Source organism: Carassius auratus, chromosome 38 (genome assembly GCF_003368295.1).
Source record: "Carassius auratus strain Wakin chromosome 38, ASM336829v1, whole genome shotgun sequence".
NCBI classification, from domain to species: domain Eukaryota; kingdom Metazoa; phylum Chordata; class Actinopteri; order Cypriniformes; family Cyprinidae; genus Carassius; species Carassius auratus.
The window spans coordinates 827,310-849,809 of NC_039280.1; the positions used below are offsets into that span (position 1 = coordinate 827,310).

At 35.4% G+C, this 22,500-nt stretch overlaps 1 protein-coding gene across 1 annotated transcript in view; it reads right to left on the minus strand.

Annotated features, from left to right (window-relative positions):
• inpp5a (inositol polyphosphate-5-phosphatase A) overlaps positions 1-22,500 on the minus strand; it is a 117,990-nt gene that overhangs the window by 19,337 nt on the left and 76,153 nt on the right. The window contains exons 10-11 of the mRNA XM_026223355.1: positions 4,795-4,890; positions 4,514-4,588 (exon numbers count right to left, since the gene is read on the minus strand). Coding sequence (XP_026079140.1) covers positions 4,514-4,588; positions 4,795-4,890 — 171 coding nt within the window. The remainder of the gene's footprint in view (positions 1-4,513; positions 4,589-4,794; positions 4,891-22,500) is intronic.

Sequence of the window (22,500 nt, forward strand, 5' to 3'; positions counted from 1 at the left end):
AATATCGGCACCGATATTATCGGCCGATAAAGTCTAGTTGTTGACGTATTTCTGAGAGCGCCCATGCAGAGCGACATCGAGGAGAGAGGATGTGAAATTGAGGAGGGGTTTAGTAATCCAGTAATCAAAATACATTACATAAAATGAATAATATGAATTACATAAAGGAATTTTAAACATATCATTTGTAATCCGTAACAGATAATAATTACATTACATTTGTAAGTAATCTACCCATCTCTCTCTCTCTCTACATATATATATTTGTGTGTGTGTATTTGATGAAATTTTAATTCTACCGCTGTTCTCAGTGAAAAGTTAAAGTCACAGTACAGCTATGACACATGTGTGTTTACGTGCGTGTGTGTGTATGTGTGTGTGTGTGTGTGTGTGTGTTGAGTACTTCATTTAGGAGCTAGAGACCCACGAGCTGAAATTTCACATTACATTTCACGGGGGTCAATTAATCGGAGTGATTTGCTGCTCTGGTGGGTCAGCAGTAAAACCCGTCTCATACCGCTCGTGATCCATCAGCGCCAGTGACCTTGTGAAGCAGACCAAAATAAATAAATACAAACTCCTCCAAAACACCACCTCAGCCCAATAAACGCAGACGGTGCTAAATCACAGATCCGATCGGCGTCTCCTGCCGTAATCGAGCATTGATTTATGTTCGCTCAAATAAGAGCTCTGACAACAGCTGATGCCATTAAAGGCCATCGATAAGAGCAGGGTGAGAGGTGCTTTCATTTGGGTTTTACTCCACTCACTTTATTTCAGCGCAGCAGCTGTATTTTTTCACACTATTTATGACAAATGCATTATTTTGAGTGCAGCATTCATCTCTCACTAACATATCATCAATGCTCACAAACTACAGCCTCGACACGAGCAGCTTCACTCAGAAATATTGCAATAAACTGGTTTTACATTCATTGCAGTTTTGGTGCTCACATTTCTGAAGCTTGTAACCGAAGAACAGAGGAACAGATTGTGCATCTTGTGCATTTCTAGCCTTCTTAAGTTTTCTTTCTCTTGCATTTTAGGTCTTGCGCTTTACAAAGTCAACAAATTTATTTGAGTCTATATAATCTTCAGTAAAGAACTGAAATGACTGAATCTTTGCGTCTTTGATGCTGTTATTTAGTCTCTGCTGTGAATGAATCTGTATCATGTGAAACATCATATCAATAAACCCCACTTTACAAGTGAAATCTGACCTCGAACTGTAATAATGTACAGAAAACGCAGATCTGAGTCCAATATCAGACTGTGATGTGAGCAGATTCTCATGCGCGCGGCGTTTCCTCGAGTCTTTGATCAGCGACGCCTCGGAGGGAACGACAGCTGAAATATGGCGCGTGTCGGATGAGAGCCTCGCGTTATTTATTTATTTATTGGGACTCTTAAAAACTGCGGTTTGAGCGATGTAGAGCGTGTACGCGGCCCGCATGACGAGCGCAGACGGAGAAGTTCATCACCCGCTCCAGATTCCTCTCGGATTCACCTGATAAAGTTTCAATAAAGAGACACTGAAGCAAAATCAATGAGAGTTAGTGGGATGGAGGCGTCTCTCTCTCTCTCTCTCTCACACACACACACACACACACACATGGGTCCTGCGGAAAATTTAATCTTCCCAAATCCTCATCAGAGCGCTCCATCCTCGCCGCCTGACAGCCGCCTGGATAATTAATTATACAATTTCGATGGCTATATCGACTAAACAAACCTATTAATCATGGCAAAAGTCAATAGGCATGGACGTATTCAATCATGTCCTGACCAATGATTACTCCTTTCAAAATACAATAATTATTTTCGAGAGCTGCCTCGAATTAAATTCCTGTCAAGCTGGTACAACTCTAGTCGCTGATGAAGGATGCTGGAGTCGAGGAGCGGGAGGAACATCCGTCGTTCTGGAGGCAGTTTGTTTTCCAGAGATCATGAGACGTGTTTAAGTAGAGCATGACCATCAGATTATCTCTCATGTGCCATCAGGACATCCATCACACACACACACACACACACACGCACACACTAATGATTTCAGCTCCTTTATGCTCCTGTTAATGATTCTCTTGGTAATTTTAAGAAAGAATAAACAGACAGACAGAAAACAATCCTCACTCCTCTCATACTGTCAGATTATGATCTTATTTCACATCTGAAAAACAAACATTAGCTGAAATAAACAAAAATAACAATTTATTTCAGCTATATATTTCAACTACTCTTTTTAATTTAGTTTAACTTGACAGTCAAAATTAACACTGAAACTGAAATAAAAAAATAACACACACACACACAACTAATAAAAAAAATAAAAAAATGAATAAAAACAAAATCACTAAAACCTTAATTAAAATGTATATGAAAAATGTTAATATATTAATTAATATATAAAAACTTTTTATACTGTTTAACTGAACAACTGAACTAAATTAATTAAAAGGAAAACTGAAAACAATAAAAACTAATTCTCAAAATAATGTAAAAATATATTTCAGCTACCTCTTGTTTATTTAGTTTAATCTGATTACTAAAACTAAAAAATAAATAAATAAAAAAACCTATAAAAACACAAAATTACTAAAATTTTATTACATTTAAAATGAAAATGGAAAATACAAAAAAGTTGTAAATCAGTGCATGAATGACTGGAATCAACATACACCAGCTGCACATTCAGACTGTTTAAATCTGAGAAACAAGATCATTAACTGTTGAAGTGAATTGTGTTTCGCATGCACTGAAAGAAACGACGTTAACACCTTTTGAGAGCCCGTTCATATAGTTATTTTATTTTTAAATGCAATAAAAGCTAGACGTACGTCTGTGGAAGTAGATAAACGTAAGGTCTTGAGAAGCATTTAAGTGTAAAGTTTTAATGCACATCATGCACAAGATGCTCCAAACCGATTGATGCGTCTGGCAAGTGCACGTCTGCATTACTCAAGAAACCAAGTTATGAAGTTGTTGTATTAGTACTGTGAGTACACTGAAAAAATGCTAAAAAATAAATAAGTTAAGTGGATGCAAACTATTTATTTTAGGGATGCATGACATATCGGTCAACATTTATCGGTATCGGTTGATAAATGCAAGGTTTTTCTGTTATCAGTATCGGCCCGATAAATAATCTGTCCAATATCTTAATGCATTAATTCCTTCAGAGACTTCAGATGCACACTGTTGTTGAATCTTTGTGCTCCAGTGTTTCGTGCGTGCACTGAGTGCATCTACAATGGAGCAATCCAATGTATGCATTATTTTATTTACTCATAAGTGTTTTAGTAATTTGACAAAATTTGGTAATGGGAGAGTAAAATTATTTTTAAAACGTACATTGTTCAAACTAAGCTGCTTATGTTGAAATGTTTGGGATGTGGCTTTTAATGATGATGCTATATATTAAAAAATGTAATGATAGTTTATCGGTATCGGAGGAAATTTTCATAGTGCATCCCTAATTTGTTTTTTGAAAGTTAGTCAAATAAATGTATTTAAATGTGGCTAAAATAAATTGATTGCAACTACTTACCTTAAAAACATTTAGTAAATTCTATGATTATTTCATTAATGTTTTTGCTTTAGAAGAAACTTAGTGTGCAATAAACAGAAAATCCAAAACACGACGCAAACACACTTTGATCACATGAAAACATTTAAAGCAGCTTAAAGGTGTGTGTTTTGTAATTAAATTAGTTTTTCAGCTCGAGAGCTTGTCAGCTATTTATGCTGGCATCAGTTTAATTTGGCCAAAGACTGATAACTAGCGGCAATTATTAGTAGCATTAGAGTTTGACAGGAACTAAACATTTTTCAAATAACTTATTAATTTAATTTTTATATTTTTTTTATACAATTAATTTTTATATATTTTGGTTTAATAGGAAATCTAAATTTTTCAAAAAAACTTATTAATTTTATTTTTTTATACAATTTATTTTTATATATTTTGGTTTAATAGGAAATCTAAATTTTTCAAATAACTTATTAATTTTATTTTTTTATGTAAAATGTATTTTTATATATTTTTGGTTTAATAGGAAATCAACATTTTTCAAATAACTTATAAATTTTATTATTTTTTATATAAAATTTATTTTTATATATTTTGGTTTAATAGGAAAAAATTTTCAAATAACATTTTTTTTTTTTATAAACTTTTTTTTATATATTTTGATTAATTTTACGTTTTTGTTTCCATTTTTACTTAATATTTATTTATTTATTTTCCAATAACTGTACTTAACTGAAATGCTGCATGGAAATGGAATGTATTTTGTGAATGCATCTCTTTATAAGCGCTGAAATCAGATCTGACCTCTCCATCATACTCTGCCCTAACATCTGTATCCACAATCACATCCAGTGTGCCGCTAATCATCTTAATTCATAAAGTTCATTACGCTCCGCAGCTGCTCTCCATCAAAGCGTCTCTTTCAGGAACACAGAAGTCAAACATTCACCCGGTTATGAGACATTTAAACAGGAACGAGTCTCTTACCTGCGTTCCATTGTTTTCCCGGAAAACGTCCTGGTTAATGTAGTTAAATAACTTCTTCTCCAGCTGGAGGACGACCTATGAGAACACACATCAGTGAACAACCTTTACCAATGAGACATGATATTATAAATAAAGTGTATGACATTGTCTCTGGTTCAAAATTGTGGACCACAAAAAAAAAAAAGACTTCTTTTATTCATCAAGGATGTGTTAAATGAATCAAAAACCTACTGGTTGAACACATATGTCTGAGGACTAGATGAAGCAGTGCAAGGCTTCACCTTGTGGTCATTGTCTGACTCTCTGAAGATGAGTTTGTCCACTTCATTGGTGTCAGTGGATCTGACCGTCTGCATGCTAGCGGTCGAGCACAGACTCTGAGGAGAAGAAGAAGAAGAAGAGATGAGATCGATTTAATATCAGCATCACAACATCTGCAGCATCTCTCTTTCTTCCTCTGCATGCACTGAGCTTAAAGACTGTGTGCTCCGCTAAAGTCCCTTTTGTCGACTCTTTTAACAATCGGTTAAACATTCGGCCATCTGTGTTTGAGGACCGCTGAATGAGGTAATCCGGTTCCCGGCCCGAGAAGCCATTGAAATTCAAAGCACAGATTAGCTAATCAGGTCAAGCCAATAAAAGCCGGCAGGAAAACCCCTTCGGAGGGAAATGTCAGAGAGCCGAGGATCAGAACAAACAGCTTTGGCTTAAGCTGCTCTCTAAAGAGCCAACAAATCGCTCCATCTTTCAGTCATTTGCAGCGGAGCACTAATGCGCTTTGCTCTCATTAAGCTGATTTTGTAATGAATAGCTCTGGAAAAACAGCTCAAAGGAGCCAGAGACAGTGAGAGCGGCCCTCAGGAGCCACAACATTTATTCACTTCTGATTTTTCTCAAGAAGAAGGAAAAACTCAAACACTGCTGCAGAGATTGAAAGTCGTTCAAGCAGAAACTCGACAGAAAAGCATCTTACTGTAGAGTTCAGAAAACATTCATATTCAGATGGACTTGAGAAACCACCGGGATTCAGACGATATGAAATCAGCCGACCGCCTGAATGCGCGTGATCTTTATATTAATACAGTTCAAAGTCATTAGATGGATAATACTAAAGCACAGAATGATATTACTGACCAATCAGGAATTACACAGAAATGGGTAATGTTTACATTTTAATTTCAACTGTCAAAAAAAATAAATAATAATAATAATAATAATAATAATATTATATATATATATATATATATATATATATATTTTTTTTATGATTAGTGCTTACATAAAATAAATACAAAAAAATTGTTTCCTTTGGATTTCAAATGTCAATTTTTAAGTAAAAACTAACTTTTTATGTATCTAATATTAGATATTTTTTCATCCTTTACATTTCAAACAGATACAGATATATTGATGACATTATGTAAAATAATAAAAATTTAAATAATATAAAATATAAATATAATTATATATATAATATAAAAATGTATATAATTGATAATATATTTAATTGTATGAAAATATAGACAATTTATAGACACTGGCATTCATATCTCTGTCTACTCTTTTATAATGTACTGTGGTGATACTACGATACAGTCCTGGTAAAGTACTTTATTCCAATCGCATCACTACAGTAATCAATCAAACACAGAGTCAGAGACGGATTGATTGATCATGTGTTCACTGACAGTGACTGATCAGATTCATCTCATCATGTGTTCTGCTGCAGCTCATTAAAACATATCACTAATTAAAGCCCGTGATCTTGATTACACACCAGGTGCATCAACACAAACTGAGGCTGACCTGAGTACAGGCCTGTGATTGGACGCCGCGGGTCATGTGACTTCAGAAGCCTGCATAAACTCAATCTGAGCGCTCTCTCACTGACCTCGACTCAAATCACATTAACATTCAATTCATACTCCAGGACGAGATAATAAACACTGAGAGCCAATCAGTGCAGAGGAAACAACATCTATAAAGAGGACAGGAAAAAAATATGTAAAATATATAGAATATTATAAAAAATATAATCTGTAAAATATAAAATAAATATATTTTCAACTAAAAATATATAATATTGTTATTAATAATAATAATATCAATAACATGTGTTATTATTGTTGTTGTTTTAATATGAAATATAATATAATATTAAATATATTAAATTAAATATACAATTTTATATTACATAAAATCTAAAGTACATTTATTTATATTAAATAATATAAAATCTAAAAAAAAACAATACAAGTAATTCTATTATAATTACAAAGTTTTATAAGACAAATAAACAAACATTCAGGTGTGTAATTTCTGGGGATCTCACGTGCATCAGCTTTCAGCTTCACATCCAGACAGTGAATGTGACAGAGTCAGAAAAATGTGGCACAAAAGTTACTACATCCTACAACAAGCCCCGTGTGTTCAGGCCAATCCCATGATGCTCTGCTGGAGGCCATTAATCCGGAGCGCAGTAAAGTGAGTCGTGTGCTCGGGGTTCAGGAGACGTGTTGATGAAGCCTTGAGTCCACAGCACTAAAACTTTCCCTGATCACTCAATCCTGACACTATTGATTTCTATCCCATAATTCTACAGCACTGCCATCACAGCCCAGAAAATGAGCAACTGAGGACAGAGCTGGAGAAAAACAGCCAAAATGAGAGACACTGGGAGATGAAAATGCACAAAAAGTGCCACATTTACAGATTAAGCCTTTATTCTAATATTGACCAGAACATCTCCAGCATTTCCAGAAGAAAATGTGAAATGAAGATTAGCTAGTAAACTAGGATTAATTATATAATTTATGAATAAATAAATGTATGCATTTAGCAGACGCTTTTACCCAAAGTGACTTACAGTGCATTCAGGCTAACAGTTTTTACCTAACATGCGTTCCCTGGGAATCGAACCCATAACCTTACGCTGCTAACGCAATGCTCTACCACTTGAGCTACAATTTAATTTATATTATACATGAAACATTGTTTATATATGTAATTTATATTAAATTAAATATAATACACAACATTTATATTGAAAAATTATTTATATTATTTATTTAATTTAATTAAATTTATGTATTATTTATATATTTATATAAAATGTAATTATTTATATTTTAAAAATGTAATTACTTTTTTACAACTTTTAATTAGCTTTGTATATTTTTATAATTTTTATCTCATATATTTTTTCTGTATGATTTTAATATTATATATATATATATATATATATATATATATATATATATATATATATATATATATATATATATATATAATGTATTATTTTTGTGCATGTGCACACAGTGTGTTTTTTACAAAGTGACATCGCCACCTACTGGCCTGGCATACATAATGCAGAGCTTTTAGTAATTTTCGCAGATCAGTTTGAACAGGGATCTTTTTGACAACAAAGTTGTCTGTACGTGAAAATGCAAAGGAAGAACACAATTTCTTTAGTACATCGCTGTTGTATAAACCTTGGTTATCTTTCGTAGAAAAAAAAAAGTTTTTGACGAAAACGATGATGCACATTTTTGGACAGTTCACTGAAAAATCTAAATTCTATCACCACTAACCCTTGTGTACTTCCAAACCTACATTGTTTTTCAAAATATATTTGTTGACGGTTCCCATTGACCTCCATAATGTGGAAAAAATATAACTGAAGTCAAGGGCCACCTTCAACTGTATGGTTAACAACTTTCTTCAAATTATAAGTAAATGACAGGATTTTAATTTTGGTTGTCCCTTTAACACTGCTGTATATTACATGCATTACAGTGAGCTCCATGTGTGCTTGTTTTTATGAGATCATTTAACTTTAACACTCTGAAAATCCCACACGCATCCTTTCCCATCAGCCCCTGCGGTGGAGAAGCTCAATGTAGGGGGTCCGTGCGCTGAAAAGAGACGAGGGCAGATAAAGAGGTGTGGCAGAGAGAGGATAAAGCCATCTATTTATCTTGGCCATCTCAACATCTGGGAAATCTCTCTAAAACAATGGGCAGTAGGGCCAAGGGCCTCCGATACCGTCGGGCCCGGCCGAGCACATTTGTTCTCTGCCGCAGATAATGGACGGGCCACAAATCATTGTGGGATGCGAGAGAGGAGCTGTGTGTGTGTTCGCCCCTCTGGTATTTAACCACTCAAATGGGCCATTCTCTAGAGCCCTGCAGGACAAATTGGCCGGCCTGAAAGTCTTTGAGAATCAGTGCAGCGCAAGGAGAATAGAACAGGCCTGAAACACAAGGAACAGACCCATAAAAATTCATCACTTTGACCCCCATGACCTTCCAGCACTGGGGGCACAGACACACCCAGAGAGAGAGAGAGCGGGAGAGAGAGAAAGAGAGAGAGAGAGAGAGAGAGAGAGGACCAACACACACACACACACACAGATCACATACAATGACACACACTGACCAACACACACACACACACACACACACAGACAGACAACCATACATACATACACACACTCAGTGACACATTCTGACAAACACACACACACTGACAACCTCATCCTCACAATTATATTCCTTCTTCGAGTATCTGTGAGGATTGTATGGAGTACCTCAAGGCTCAGTACTAGGGCCGCTACTCTTCACGCTTTATATGTTACCCTTGGGAGATATTATCAGGAAACATGGTGTTAGCTTTCACTGTTATGCTGATGATACGCAGCTCTATATTTCCTCGCAGCCCGGTGAAACACACCAATTTTAAAAACTAATGGAATGCATAGTCGATATAAAAAACTGGATGACGAGTAATTTCTTACTGCTAAATTCAGAAAAAACAGAGGTGTTAATCATAGGGCCTAAAAACTCTGCTTGTAATAACCTAGAACACTGTCTAAGACTTGATGGTTGCTCTGTCAATTCTTCGTCATCAGTTAGGAACCTAGGTGTGCTACTTGATCGCAATCTTTCCTTAGAAAGCCACGTTTCTAGCATTTGTAAAACTGCATTTTTCCATCTCAAAAATATATCTAAATTACGGCCTATGCTCTCAATGTCAAATGCAGAAATGTTAATCCATGCATTTATGACTTCAAGGTTAGACTATTGTAATGCTTTATTGGGTGGTTGTTCTGCACGCTTGGTAAACAAGAGTTCTTACTAGAACCAGGAAGTATGACCATATTAGCCCGGTCCTGTCCACACTGCACTGGCTCCCTATCAAACATCGTATAGATTTTAAAATATTGCTTATTACTTATAAAGCCCTGAATGGTTTAGCACCTCAGTATTTGAATGAGCTCCTTTTACATTATACTCCTCTACGTCCGCTACGTTCTCAAAACTCAGGCAATTTGATAATACCTAGAATATCAAAATCAACTGCGGGCGGCAGATCCTTTTCCTATTTGGCTCCTAAACTCTGGAATAACCTACCTAACATTGTTCGGGAGGCAGACACACTCTTGCAGTTTAAATCTAGATTAAAGACCCATCTCTTTAACCTGGCATACACATAACATACTAATATGCTTTTAATATCCAAATCCGTTAAAGGATTTTTAGGCTGCATTAATTAGGTAAACCGGAACCGGAAACACTTCACATAACACCCGATGTACTTGCTACATCATTAGAAGAACGGCATCTACGCTAATATTTGTCTGTTTCTCTCTTGTTCCGAGGTCACCGTGGCCACGAGATCCAGTCTGTGTCCAGATCAGAGGGTCACTGCAGTCACCCGGATCCAGTACGTATCCAGACCAGATGGTGGATCAGCACCTAGAAAGGACCTCTACTGACCTGAAAGACAGCGGAGACCAGGACAACTAGAGCCCCAGATACAGATCCCCTGTAAAGACCTTGTCTCAGAGGAGCACCAGGACAAGACCACAGGAAACAGATGATTCTTCTGCACAATCTGACTTTGCTGCAGCCTGGAATTGAACTACTGGTTTCGTCTGGTCAGAGGAGAACTGACCCCAACTGAGCCTGGTTTCTCCCAAGGTTTTCTTCTCCATTCTTTGGTTCTCTTAATTAATGTTGTTCAGTTGCTTTGATGCAATATATTTTGTTTAAAATGCTATATAAATAAAGGTGACTTGACCACCCTACACACACACACTGACCACTACATAGACACACACACACACACACACACACAAACAGACCAACACTTACAAACTAAGTTCACACACACACACACACACACACTCACCGAGACACACAAACGCACACTAACCAACACCCATGCACTCTTTCTCACACACACACACACACACACACACACACACACACACATACATACAGAGACACAATAGCTAAAGAACAGGCTTCTTGACTGGACGGAGTGAGCAGATGCTTCATTGTAAATGTGTGTTGTGTTAGTAATGGGTGTGTGTCCACTGGTTTAAGTGAGTTAAAGGATTCATTGTTTTACACACTCATCCACCTGTACACACACACACACACACACACACTCCCTGCTGTTCATGCAGATCTGTGAAACCAGGCAGCACAGATGGTCAACAGACTGGTTAATGTCTGTTCAGTCAGTGGAGATATGAGCGTCACACACTCCTGACTGATTCTGACCCGGCTCCTTCACATCACACATCTCAAACACACTCCATCTGATTCACAGAAGTGATCTGATACGGTCTCTACACTTCTGAAGACATAAAAAACTGCATTAAACGTATTATATTATTTATTTTGAAAAAATATTTTATTTTTATTTTATCTTAATGTTTTGAAGGTGGGTGAGAGAATTAAAATAAAACTATAATATGAAAGTAAATAAAATCAAAAGAGGAATACTGTTAAATATTTATGTTCAAATTTTTTTCCAGTATTCCCTGAAAATAGAAAAAAAAAAATATTTACCAAAAAAAAAAAGAAATAGACACTGGGTTTGATTTAGAAATATCATGAAGCAGAATTGACTGATATAAATTTGTTCAGTTCATATTTCTAAATATCTTCTGAAGCCACACAAATTGTGAATTAAATATTTTTACTATTTATTTATAGGTGAAGGAAAATAAATTAGTGAAATCAAAAGAACTAATCTTGTATTTTATACTCTTTTTTTCAGTTCTTTCTCCAATAATAATTTTGAAAACATCTGTAATAAATGAATAAGCAAACAATGCATTAATAGAGTCACAAACTGGACTTGTTTTACAACAAAATAAATGCTATTAATTCAAATAACTTTCATAAAATCTTCTCCTTCAAGATCTGTTTATATATATATCTATATATATATATATATATATATATATATATATATATATAGATATATATATATAGAAACTTTAATTTTTAGCAGCCAACTTGACTGGTGAGTGAAATATTTATTGATAAATAAGTGTGTGGATGAGATTATGCAGCGGTTCAGAGAGGATGGGACAAACGCTCAATTAAGCAGAGATTAGCTCTCCTCTAACGAGCGTCTCAGCAGAGTTCATTACCGACAATCAATAAAGTTCAACAAGCAACAATTAATGACACCCGCAAACCACTAATGCTGATAAAATAATGAAGCCTGGTGTGTGTGAAACAAATAAACAGCTGATGTATTGATGATTTCTCATATGAGAAGCACACCTGATGAAGAATGAAGAGCACTTTCAGCATCATAATGACTCTTAATGAACGAACCCGCTGCTCTTCCTCATTAGAGAGTTTAACAGATCAACACTTGAGCTGAAGAGTCTCACAGCGCTGATCTGAGTGTGTGTGTGTGTGTGTGTGTGTGTGTGTGTGTGTGTGTGTGTGTGTGTGAGAGAGACGGAGCTTTTCTGTGTTACAGTGTGAAAGGAGCCGCTACAATAGAGCAGAACACAATAACACTTCATTCACACTAACAGCCTTTAATTTATCTGACCGTTTCCTTCAGATGATCCGCCTCCTTCAACCCGGGAGATCCAGGAAGAGGTGGAGACAAAAAAAAAGAAACCACTTAAAAAATTTTATAGAACCATTATAACAGAGAGAAAAAGAATAAATTATTTATATTTAGATTTTTTTATCATTGTTTTACATTATGCTTTTTGCATTAATGCCTATTAAAGAGTTTTAATGTGCATTAAAGGGTTTGGACATAAAATGTACTTATTTTTAATTAAATGTTTTTTGAAAGTATTTTTCTTTTCATCTTATTTTATTACACATATTTGAAATGATTTTGCATTGCAGTACAGTAGTTTGGACATAAAATATTAAATTTTTATTAAATCTGATTTTATTTAAATTTCTTATTTTTGATTATTATTTTTTTTATTGTAAGTTTATTTGACTTTTTCTAAATATTTTATTTCAGATTTATGTATTTTGCACAGACAGCGTTTCAGCAGATTTGACAGCAGAAATGTGAAGGTTTTATGTCTGTTACATGCATTATAATGAAAACAATTATATCACTACTATAGTACAACAGAGGCACTATTATAGTCTTTATTAATATTTTGAGTCAGTTTTCATTTACATTTAGTTTAAATTTTTATATTGTTGTGTTTTTGTTGCGAATTACATTATACTGGGTTTGGGTGTAAAATGTGTTTAATCTTCATTAAAGATTAAAGATGGTCTCATTCCTCTGGATATAGAATGTGATTTCTTATTCCATCCTGGAGTGAAATGCTGTGATTTTCAGTGCTAGATTGAGACAGACGGGTGTTTGCGCTGATGTGTTCTGGGTGGGCTTTGTGGTCCGGTTTTGAGCGATTTTTCACGGCCGTCCCTCGAGCTGTGACCCCAGCGCAGGCCCTTTATGAGGCTGACAGGCCGAAGCTGAGAAACATGCTGTCGCTCTGATAGCATGAAATCAGGAACAAAAGCCCCCCGGAGAGAGGACAAGCTTCTGCTGCTCCACACCATCAGACACACACCCTCCAGAAATCACACACACACAATCCATTCATATTTATCTTAATTCATTAAAAGTAATTAAAATGTTTTATTCATGATTATTTTTGTTATTTTTTATTTTGCATTTTTATATTTGATTTATTTGTTTATTTTTAGATTTCTTATATTGTTTTCCTTTTACATTTTCTTGAGTGATTTTATTTTACTTATCTTTATTTTATTCTGTATTTATTTTGTACAGGCAGCGTTTCAGAAATCTGAAGATTGCATGCTTGTTAAAGCATTTACATGATTAAGAAAAATATATATATATTAATTGAGCTGTAAATAGCATTATTGTAGTATCATTGATATACTATTAAAGTCTTTATTAATATTTGTTTTTATTTTTTGTTTCAACTTTAATTTAGGTTAAATTCCAAATTGAGATAAAAAAAAAATTTGTGCAATTTTTCTATTTTATTTGAAAGTTTAAGCAATTTTGTTGTGTTTATGTTATTTATTGTAGTATATATATATATATATATATATATATATATATATATATATATATATATATATATATATATATATATATTTTAGTGCTGTCAAATAATTCATCGTATATGTGTTTGTGCTCTGTGAGTATTATGTATTTATAAATATATGTATATATGACTATATGTATTGAAAATATATACATGTATTTACATGTATATAGTATGGGGGACGCTACAGCGATCAAAAATGCAAAACTGCTAGACCGTTTCTCATAGACACAAAAATATAGATATTTTTGAAATCCTAGGGTCAAAACTAAAAAAGAGTGTAAAAAAGTCAAGTTAGCTCTACGAGGTCCGGATTTCCCGCCATTTTGAAGTATATTCAAAACCTACTTTTGCGAACTAGTCCTAGGTTTTACACCTGATCGAAACCAAATCACTGCAAAAATATTCTCTAGACAGTGAATATCAATAATTATCTTGACAATAATAATAATATTGAATATCAATATTTTATAAATGATTGTATATTGCACGATTTTTCACACATACACTCAATCTTCATATCATTTGATAGAGCTCTTCATGCTGAGCAACATTGACTCAAGAACCACTGGTGTCAATCAAACTGTTCATTAATTATTCTCAATTATGTTAAAAAACCTACTTTAGCGAACTAGTCCTAGGTTTTTCACTCAATCAATTTTGTCCTTTGGTTAGTTTTATTTGGGTCAATTTGGTAAATTACCTTCTTTTGTCAAAAATGCAATTTTAACTCATTGTTTTACATGATTACAGCCATGTTAACACAAGGTCTATTTCCTTATGTGCCTAAATGCCTTAAATGTTTGAACCCAGGAATCGCTGCTTACAGCTATTTTATTTTATTTTGAGTAACAAACATGTTTTTATTTCATGTTTTCATTTTAGTTTCAGTTCAGTAACTATAATAGCAAGGATGTAAATACTATAAATACTGTAAATATAGCCTATAGTGATAATAAAGACTGTAAAGTGTCTCAATCTCCGTTTTGAAGTGGATGCTTTCATAACTGAATGAACATCTGATTATATGTTACAGAATATTAAAACAGCATGTCTGTCTAGTAGGTTTAAATACTGTAGACCAACAACTAAAGCCCAGCAGAAACATATATGTTTCTGTGGCTATTACAGCACATGATGACACCGACAGATGCTGTTGCAGTCACTGGATTCATTCTGTGCTCAAACAAAAGCCGATACAGCAGATAAATCACAGGAGGAGTTCAAGACGAGAGGCCATGAATCCTCAATGTGCCACTTAATGGCTCTCTTAAATATGAAGGACGAGCAGCGGGACGCTCGTGTTTAATGTCAGTCAGTGAGAGGAGCCTAAATGCCAGCACTGACACGAGAGAAACACGCAAACGCAACGGACAATCACGCAGGCCTTGAGATAAATGTGTGAGAAAAACCTGAAATGAAGACCTGATCACAAAACTCTTATGCAGCTACATGTCAGATACTAAAGATAATGAAGGATAGAACAGTTTATAATGGAGCCTAAATCAAACACACAGAAGAGCAATGAAAAAACTAAATCAATAAAAAAACATTTAAATTAATTAATTACTCGAACAAAATGAATACAAAAATAAAAGTATAAAATAAAACAATAAAATGTAATAAAATAAAATTGAATAAAAACAATAAAACAAATATATAAAACAATTTATAGTAAGTAAACTAAACAGTAAATAAAACAAAAAGTAAAATAAACTATAATAAAAGAAAATATATATTTTAAAATAAACAGAAATATATAATTACAGATTAATATAATACAGGAGAAACAAAATAATATAAATTTAAATATACTAAAAGAAACATAATAAAATAATATGAAATAAAAATATCAAAGAATAAAATAAAAAGTAAAACAAATGAATTTTTAAAACACTAACCCAAATATATATAAAACAATTTTAAATTAAACTGAACATTAAAAATTTTAATAAAATAAAAATTTGATAAAAAGTAAAATAATAAACTAACAAAATAAAAATAAACACAATAATGCAATATAAAAATACAAATAAATTAAACCAAAATGTTGGTGGTTAAAAAGAAAAGAGCAGAATAAAAATGATTTGAGCTATGAAATCTTAGATTATGAGAGAGCTGTGGTATCTGTGCGTGTGAAGTGTGCCGCCGCAGCAGAAGGACACTCCTGGCGCTCTGAATGGAGTCATGATGGCGTGAGGGTCTCTGTGCCAGGCGAAGCCCTCACCACTCCGCACGCAGCGCTCAAACGGCCTGTTGTTAATGAGGCTGTGAGAGGAACAGTCTGTGGCTGTTCTTCATTCTCTCTGTTTTAATTAGGCTCTGATTAAAGGCACGTCTCTAGGCCGTGATGTGTGATGCTCTTTGTTAGCACTGATAAAAACACGCAGAGGGATGGAGATCAGAGATCATGTGGGTTTATCTGGAGCAAACGATGAACGACGAGGAGCATTGTGCTGGAGAATGAACACATCGTTACGCAACTCTTCCTGATCAACTACAGAACAAACCACCACAGAAAACAAAAACATCCCTCCATCCATCCATTCATTTATTTATCTGTCCATCCAGCCATCCTCCCACTCACCTATCTTTTCATCCATTTATCCATCCATCCACCCATCTTTCCCTATCCATCCACCTATCTTTTCAGGCATTTAGCTATCCACCCACTCATCATTCCACATCCATCCATCCATCCATTCATCCATCCATCCACCCATCTTTTCAATCATCCATCTTTCCATCCGTCCATCCATACGTTCATCCATTCATCGATCCACCTATCTTTCCACCGATCCATCCATCCATCACCTTGTAATCCATCCAACCATCTTTAAATCTATCCATCTATCCATTCATCCATCCATCCATCCATCCATCCACCCACCTATCTTTCCATCCATCCATCAACCCATTTTTCAATCTATCCATCCATCCATTTATCTGTCCGTCTATCCATCTGTTTTCATCTAATATTCCATCCATCTCTCATTTCATCCAATTATTGATCCATCTATTCATCTATTCATCCATCCATCTACCTGTATTTCCATCCTTCCATCCCTCCTTCTATCTTTTACTCCATTTATCCATCTTTCCATCTCTTCATCCATCAGTCTATCCGTCCATCCACCCATCTTTCCATCTATCCATTTATCTGTCCATCCATTCATCCGTTTTCATCCAATTATCCATTCATCATCCATCTTTTTTTCCAATTGTCCATCCATCCACCTGTCTTTCTATTTATTTATCCATCTATCCATCCATCCATCCATCAGTCTATCCATAAATCCATTCATCTTTCCATCTATCTATTCATTCATTTATCTTTCCATCCATTTATCCATCTTTATATATATCCATCCATCCATCCACCCATATTTCCTTTTCTTCCAATTATCCATTCATCCATCATTCCATCCATCTATCCATTCATCAATTTATCCGTCCATCCATCCACCCATATTTCCTTCCCTCTACCTATCTTTTCACCCATTTATCCATCTTTCCATCCATCCACCCATATTTCCATCCATCCATCCATCCATCCATCCTCCACCTATCTTTTCATCCAATTTTCCATCTTTCCATCCATCCATCCCTCCACCTATCTTTTCATCCATCTTTCCATCCATCCATCCCTCCACGTCAGTGTTTGTGATATTGTCAGCTGTAGTGTATTGTTTTTATCAGTTTGTATTGTTCTATCATTCAGTCATTTGGCTACATTTCATTCCAAGAGTGACTCCAGCAGCAGGCGTGTGAGTGTATCGTCTGACACTGTTGGATGGAGATCAGCTGTGTGTAAACACGCAGATGTGTTTGCCTGTGTGTGAAGATACACTTGTGCGTGTGTGTATTTTCATGGTTGGTTTGACAGCGGCCGTCAGGGTCTCTCTATCTGTCCCCTGAAACACAGGACCACTGACTAATGGATGGATGTGTCCCAAAATTAATTAGCCTGACTAATGTAGTGTGTACTTAATGCCACTGCCACCTTTGATTTATGATGGGCCAAATGCACAAACACTGTATGAAATGGAGCTTTATTGTGTAAGAATGAATTAACACACACACACACACACACAGACGGCTGCAAGTCTCTATCCACCACAGATTCTGCCATGTGTGCAAGTACACAAGCGCATATGGACAAACACACACGCCAGCACACACACACACACACACACACACACACACTCAACAATTCACAGATAAAAGATGTAAAGAACTGTCTTTATCATGTTTACTTGAAAACAAAAAACAACAGAACAGAACATAAGCTCATATCTACATTAACAAAACATAATAGAAAAACAAAAAAACACAATATAGGTAACAACATAACCTAAAATAACACAAAACGTAACAAAACACAAAGTGTAACGTAACAACACAAAACGTAACAACGTATCATAATAAGACATCAAACAGAACAGAACAAATAGCAACATAACAAAACAACGAAGTGACAAAACAACACAAAATGACAAAACATACAACATACAAGAAAAACATGACAAAACAACAGGATGTCAGCTTTACATAGGGTTAAACAAAGCATAAAGTAACAACACAATGAAACGAAACACAACATAACACACAACGTAACATAACGTAGGATAACAAAACATAACAAAACATAACATGACATAACGTAAAAAAACGTAACATGTAACAATAAAACAACATAACATGAGATAAAATCTAACATGACATAACAAACTAGGGTTACATATAACGTAACGTAACAAATAATAACATAACATAATAACGTAACATAACATAAGGTTAAACAAAACAAAATTTAGCATAACAACAAAATGTAACATAACACTGGGTAAGAAAACATAATATAACACTACCAAACGTAACAACATATAATCTATAACAGAAAAGTGTGCACGCACACACACACACACAGTTTTATTGTTTTTCTCTATTTCTGTGTAAAAACAAACTGATCTGACTCTGGCATGAGGCCATCAATTAAAAAGCTCTTCAAATGTTGAAAAATGAAAGTGTTATGAGCCTCTGACTGCTCATTAATGAGCAGTTTACATCAGTCAGTTACAGCGAGGCCCCACCTTTACTTTCCCTCCGCTCGGCCCTCAGAAGAACAGAGGACAAAAGAAGGAGAGATGGATGTTTACATGCGCCGCAGATAGGGGGCATCAGAGCCTCCATCAACCAGCCAATACACTCCAATTAAACACATCACAAGTTATGTCACGAGCTCAGTAGATCAAGTCAGTAATTAACCCGCCTGTCGGCCCCTATCAATCCTGAGATTGGAACGGCCGCCGTTTTCTCACAAATTAAATTTACATTCTATTAAGTTTAATTAGGAGGGATTTCAAATATACTGGAGTCCAGGCACACGGCCGCGGCGCTGTCACCACACAAACTGATTCACTACCAACAGGATTTTATCATTCTCATACTTTCATTTTCTCTGATTAGTTCAATAAGAGACATTAAAACAGGAATCCCCACACTCTTTAACTTTCCACTCAGCTCCATCAAAAGAACATGCACCGCAAAACACAAACAAAACACACAGCTTATTTACACGTTTAGTACAGGACGAATATAAATCCATATTTAACACTTTACTAGTATGTACTCAAAGATACTGTAATATATATTTATAATTAAAGATATTCATACTATACATAGACAATTTAAGTATAAAACACCTTTATGAAAAAGTATAAATGTATAAATAAATATAGTGTGTGTTCTTGTTGTGAGGATATGTAAATATTTGCAAGATTAAATGTGGTGCACAAGCAGAATCATTAGCGAGCGCTTCATCAGATGCACGTTTGAATAAACTGGAGTGAGTTAGTGTGCACTAGTGTAAATCAATCTAGAGTTAAACTGCAGGGGAAATCAATACAGCCAGCTCGGACCCAACACTAATTGTGTGGCTGACGTTAATTGACATTAAAGTGTTGAACTAGTTCCTCACTGCCAGACCAACACACACACACCCACACACACACACACGCACACACACACACACACACACAGGGCTATCTTGTTTATGTGCTTTACACCATCAGTGCTGCACAAATACACACACACACACACACCACAAATCTCCAAATCAGACGTCTATACGAGCGGCGGATCTATTTTAACGAGCTCTGGCCGGTGATGACATCAGAGCGACGGCTGCATGTGAGAAACAGGTGAAACACAACCCACATAAACCAGCTTTACTAGTCTGTGTGTGTGTGTGTGTGTCTCTGTGTGTCTCTGTGTGTTTGTGTGTGTCTGTCTCTGTGTGTATGTGTGTGTGTGTGTGTGTGAGTGTGTCTCTGTGTGTGTCTCTCTGTGTCTGTGTGTGTGTCTCTGTGTGTGTGTGTGTGTGTGTGTGTCTGTCTCTGTGTGTATGTGTGTGTGTGTGTGTGTGTGTCTCTGTGTGTGTCTCTCTGTGTCTGTGTGTGTCTCTGTGTGTGTGTGTGTGTGTGTCTGTGTGTGTCTCTCTGTGTCTGTGCGTGTCTCTGTGTGTGTGTGTGTGTGTGTGTCTCTGTGTGTGTGTGTCTCTCTGTGTCTGTGTGTGTGCGTGTCTCTGTGTGTGTGTGTGTGTGTCTCTCTGTGTCTGTGTCTGTGTGTGTCTCTGTGTGTGTGTGTGTGTGTGTGTGTGTGTGAGAGTGTGTCTCTATGTGTGTATGAGAGAGAGAGTGTGTGTGTCTCTGTGTGTGTGTGTTCAGAGGTTACACACATCAGAGGTTACACACACGCGCGCACACACACACACACACACTCTCTCTCTCTCTCTCTCTCTCTCTCACACACACACACTCTCTCTCTCTCTCTCTCTCTCTCTCTCACACACACACACACTCTCTCTCTCTCTCTCTCTCTCTCTCTCACACACACACACACACTCTCTCTCTCTCTCTCTCTCTCTCTCTCTCTCACACACACACACACACACACTCTCTCTCTCTCTCTCTCTCTGTCTCACACACACACACACACACACACCCCCGTGTCAGCTTCTCAGTGATCCTCCCGCAGGTAATGAGTTGTACTCGAGTGTTTTCTTCACGAGCAGCATATAAACTCAGATTGTAAGAGTCTGGAGGAAAAGGCTTTCAGAACTAAACATCCTGTGAAACTGAAACCTTACTGTAGTAAAACAGTTCATCCGTCAGTCTTACATTAACCTGAAGGTCAGACGAAACACTGCCAAGAGAGTCAAATCTCTCATAACTATAGTGTGTGTGTGTCAAAGCTCATCAAGACTGCACTTATTTGATCCAAAATATAGCAGAAACAGTCAAATGATGAATTTCAGCGTGTGGAATTAATACAGTAACAAATCAAGATGGGCGACACACTGACACATATCTGCATCAAATAAAAAAGTTGAGGCTTGTTTATGACTACTAATAAAAGCCATTAACCTGACGGATGAATGGATGGAGTAAATAACAGTGACAAAGGATTGTGGGTAATAACAGCTACAGATACGCACTAATCAAACTAAATTAAATGTGTGAATAAATCCGTCATGCTTCATTACAGCAATTCACCAACGCCTCCTTCCTGCCACACACAGGACCTGATTGAGAACAGCTGATTGAGCTGGTTTACGGCCCTCATCGGGTCCTCAGGGGCCCAGCTGTGTTTGCTGAGCGGCCCTCCAGCAGCATTGTTATGTGAGGAGGCGTTTCTCACACTCATTGTGTGCTAATGACGAGGTCCTTCAGACCCTGCACAGAAACACATGACGCTTTGCTGCATTTTAAGACCAATTCTGTCTTACTGCTGTGACTTCACCAGTCTGAGTCAATGATGAGTGAAGGTGATGTTAAAAACACTTTCGCTGCATCTGCTTCATTCATCACTATGGGAACGGAAGGTCAAGTCAAGCACAATGCATTGTGGGATACATCATCTAGAGCTGTATTTGCTGGAAATCAGCGCTGATATACTGTTAAAGTTTTGTTAAAACTTCAAAATAGATTGTACTTTTATATTCTCGGATTTCACTTTAGTATTTTTCTTTTTCTTTTTTTTCACTTGAATTTTTAAGTTTTAAAATATAGTGCCTTAAGTTTTTTTAAGTTCTTTTTTTTTTTTTTTTTTACTTTATTAATATTTTTTTTTGTGTAGCTTACCAAAAAATAAGACATGTTTCCTTAATGACTAGCTGAAATAATACGTCCACCGGTTTATTAATAAAATTAATATTTTAAAATAATAATTAAATATTGCACTTATAAAAAAAAGTATATATATATATATATATATATATATATATATATATATATATATATATATATATATATATACGCACACACACACACACACACACAAATATTTAAATATACTTATAATGTAATATATTTTTATGAAATAACGTATTTCAAAATAATGCAATATATGATGTATTTACATATGTTTTATTTAATATCTAAATGATTAATAATTATTATTCACTACATGCTGTATTGGAAATAGACAGTTGACATTTTATAATTTATAATAAGTAATGATGTAATATAGTTATATATACACACACACACACACACACACATATATAAATAAAGAGAGAGAGCGAGAACACCACATTTTTAAATATATT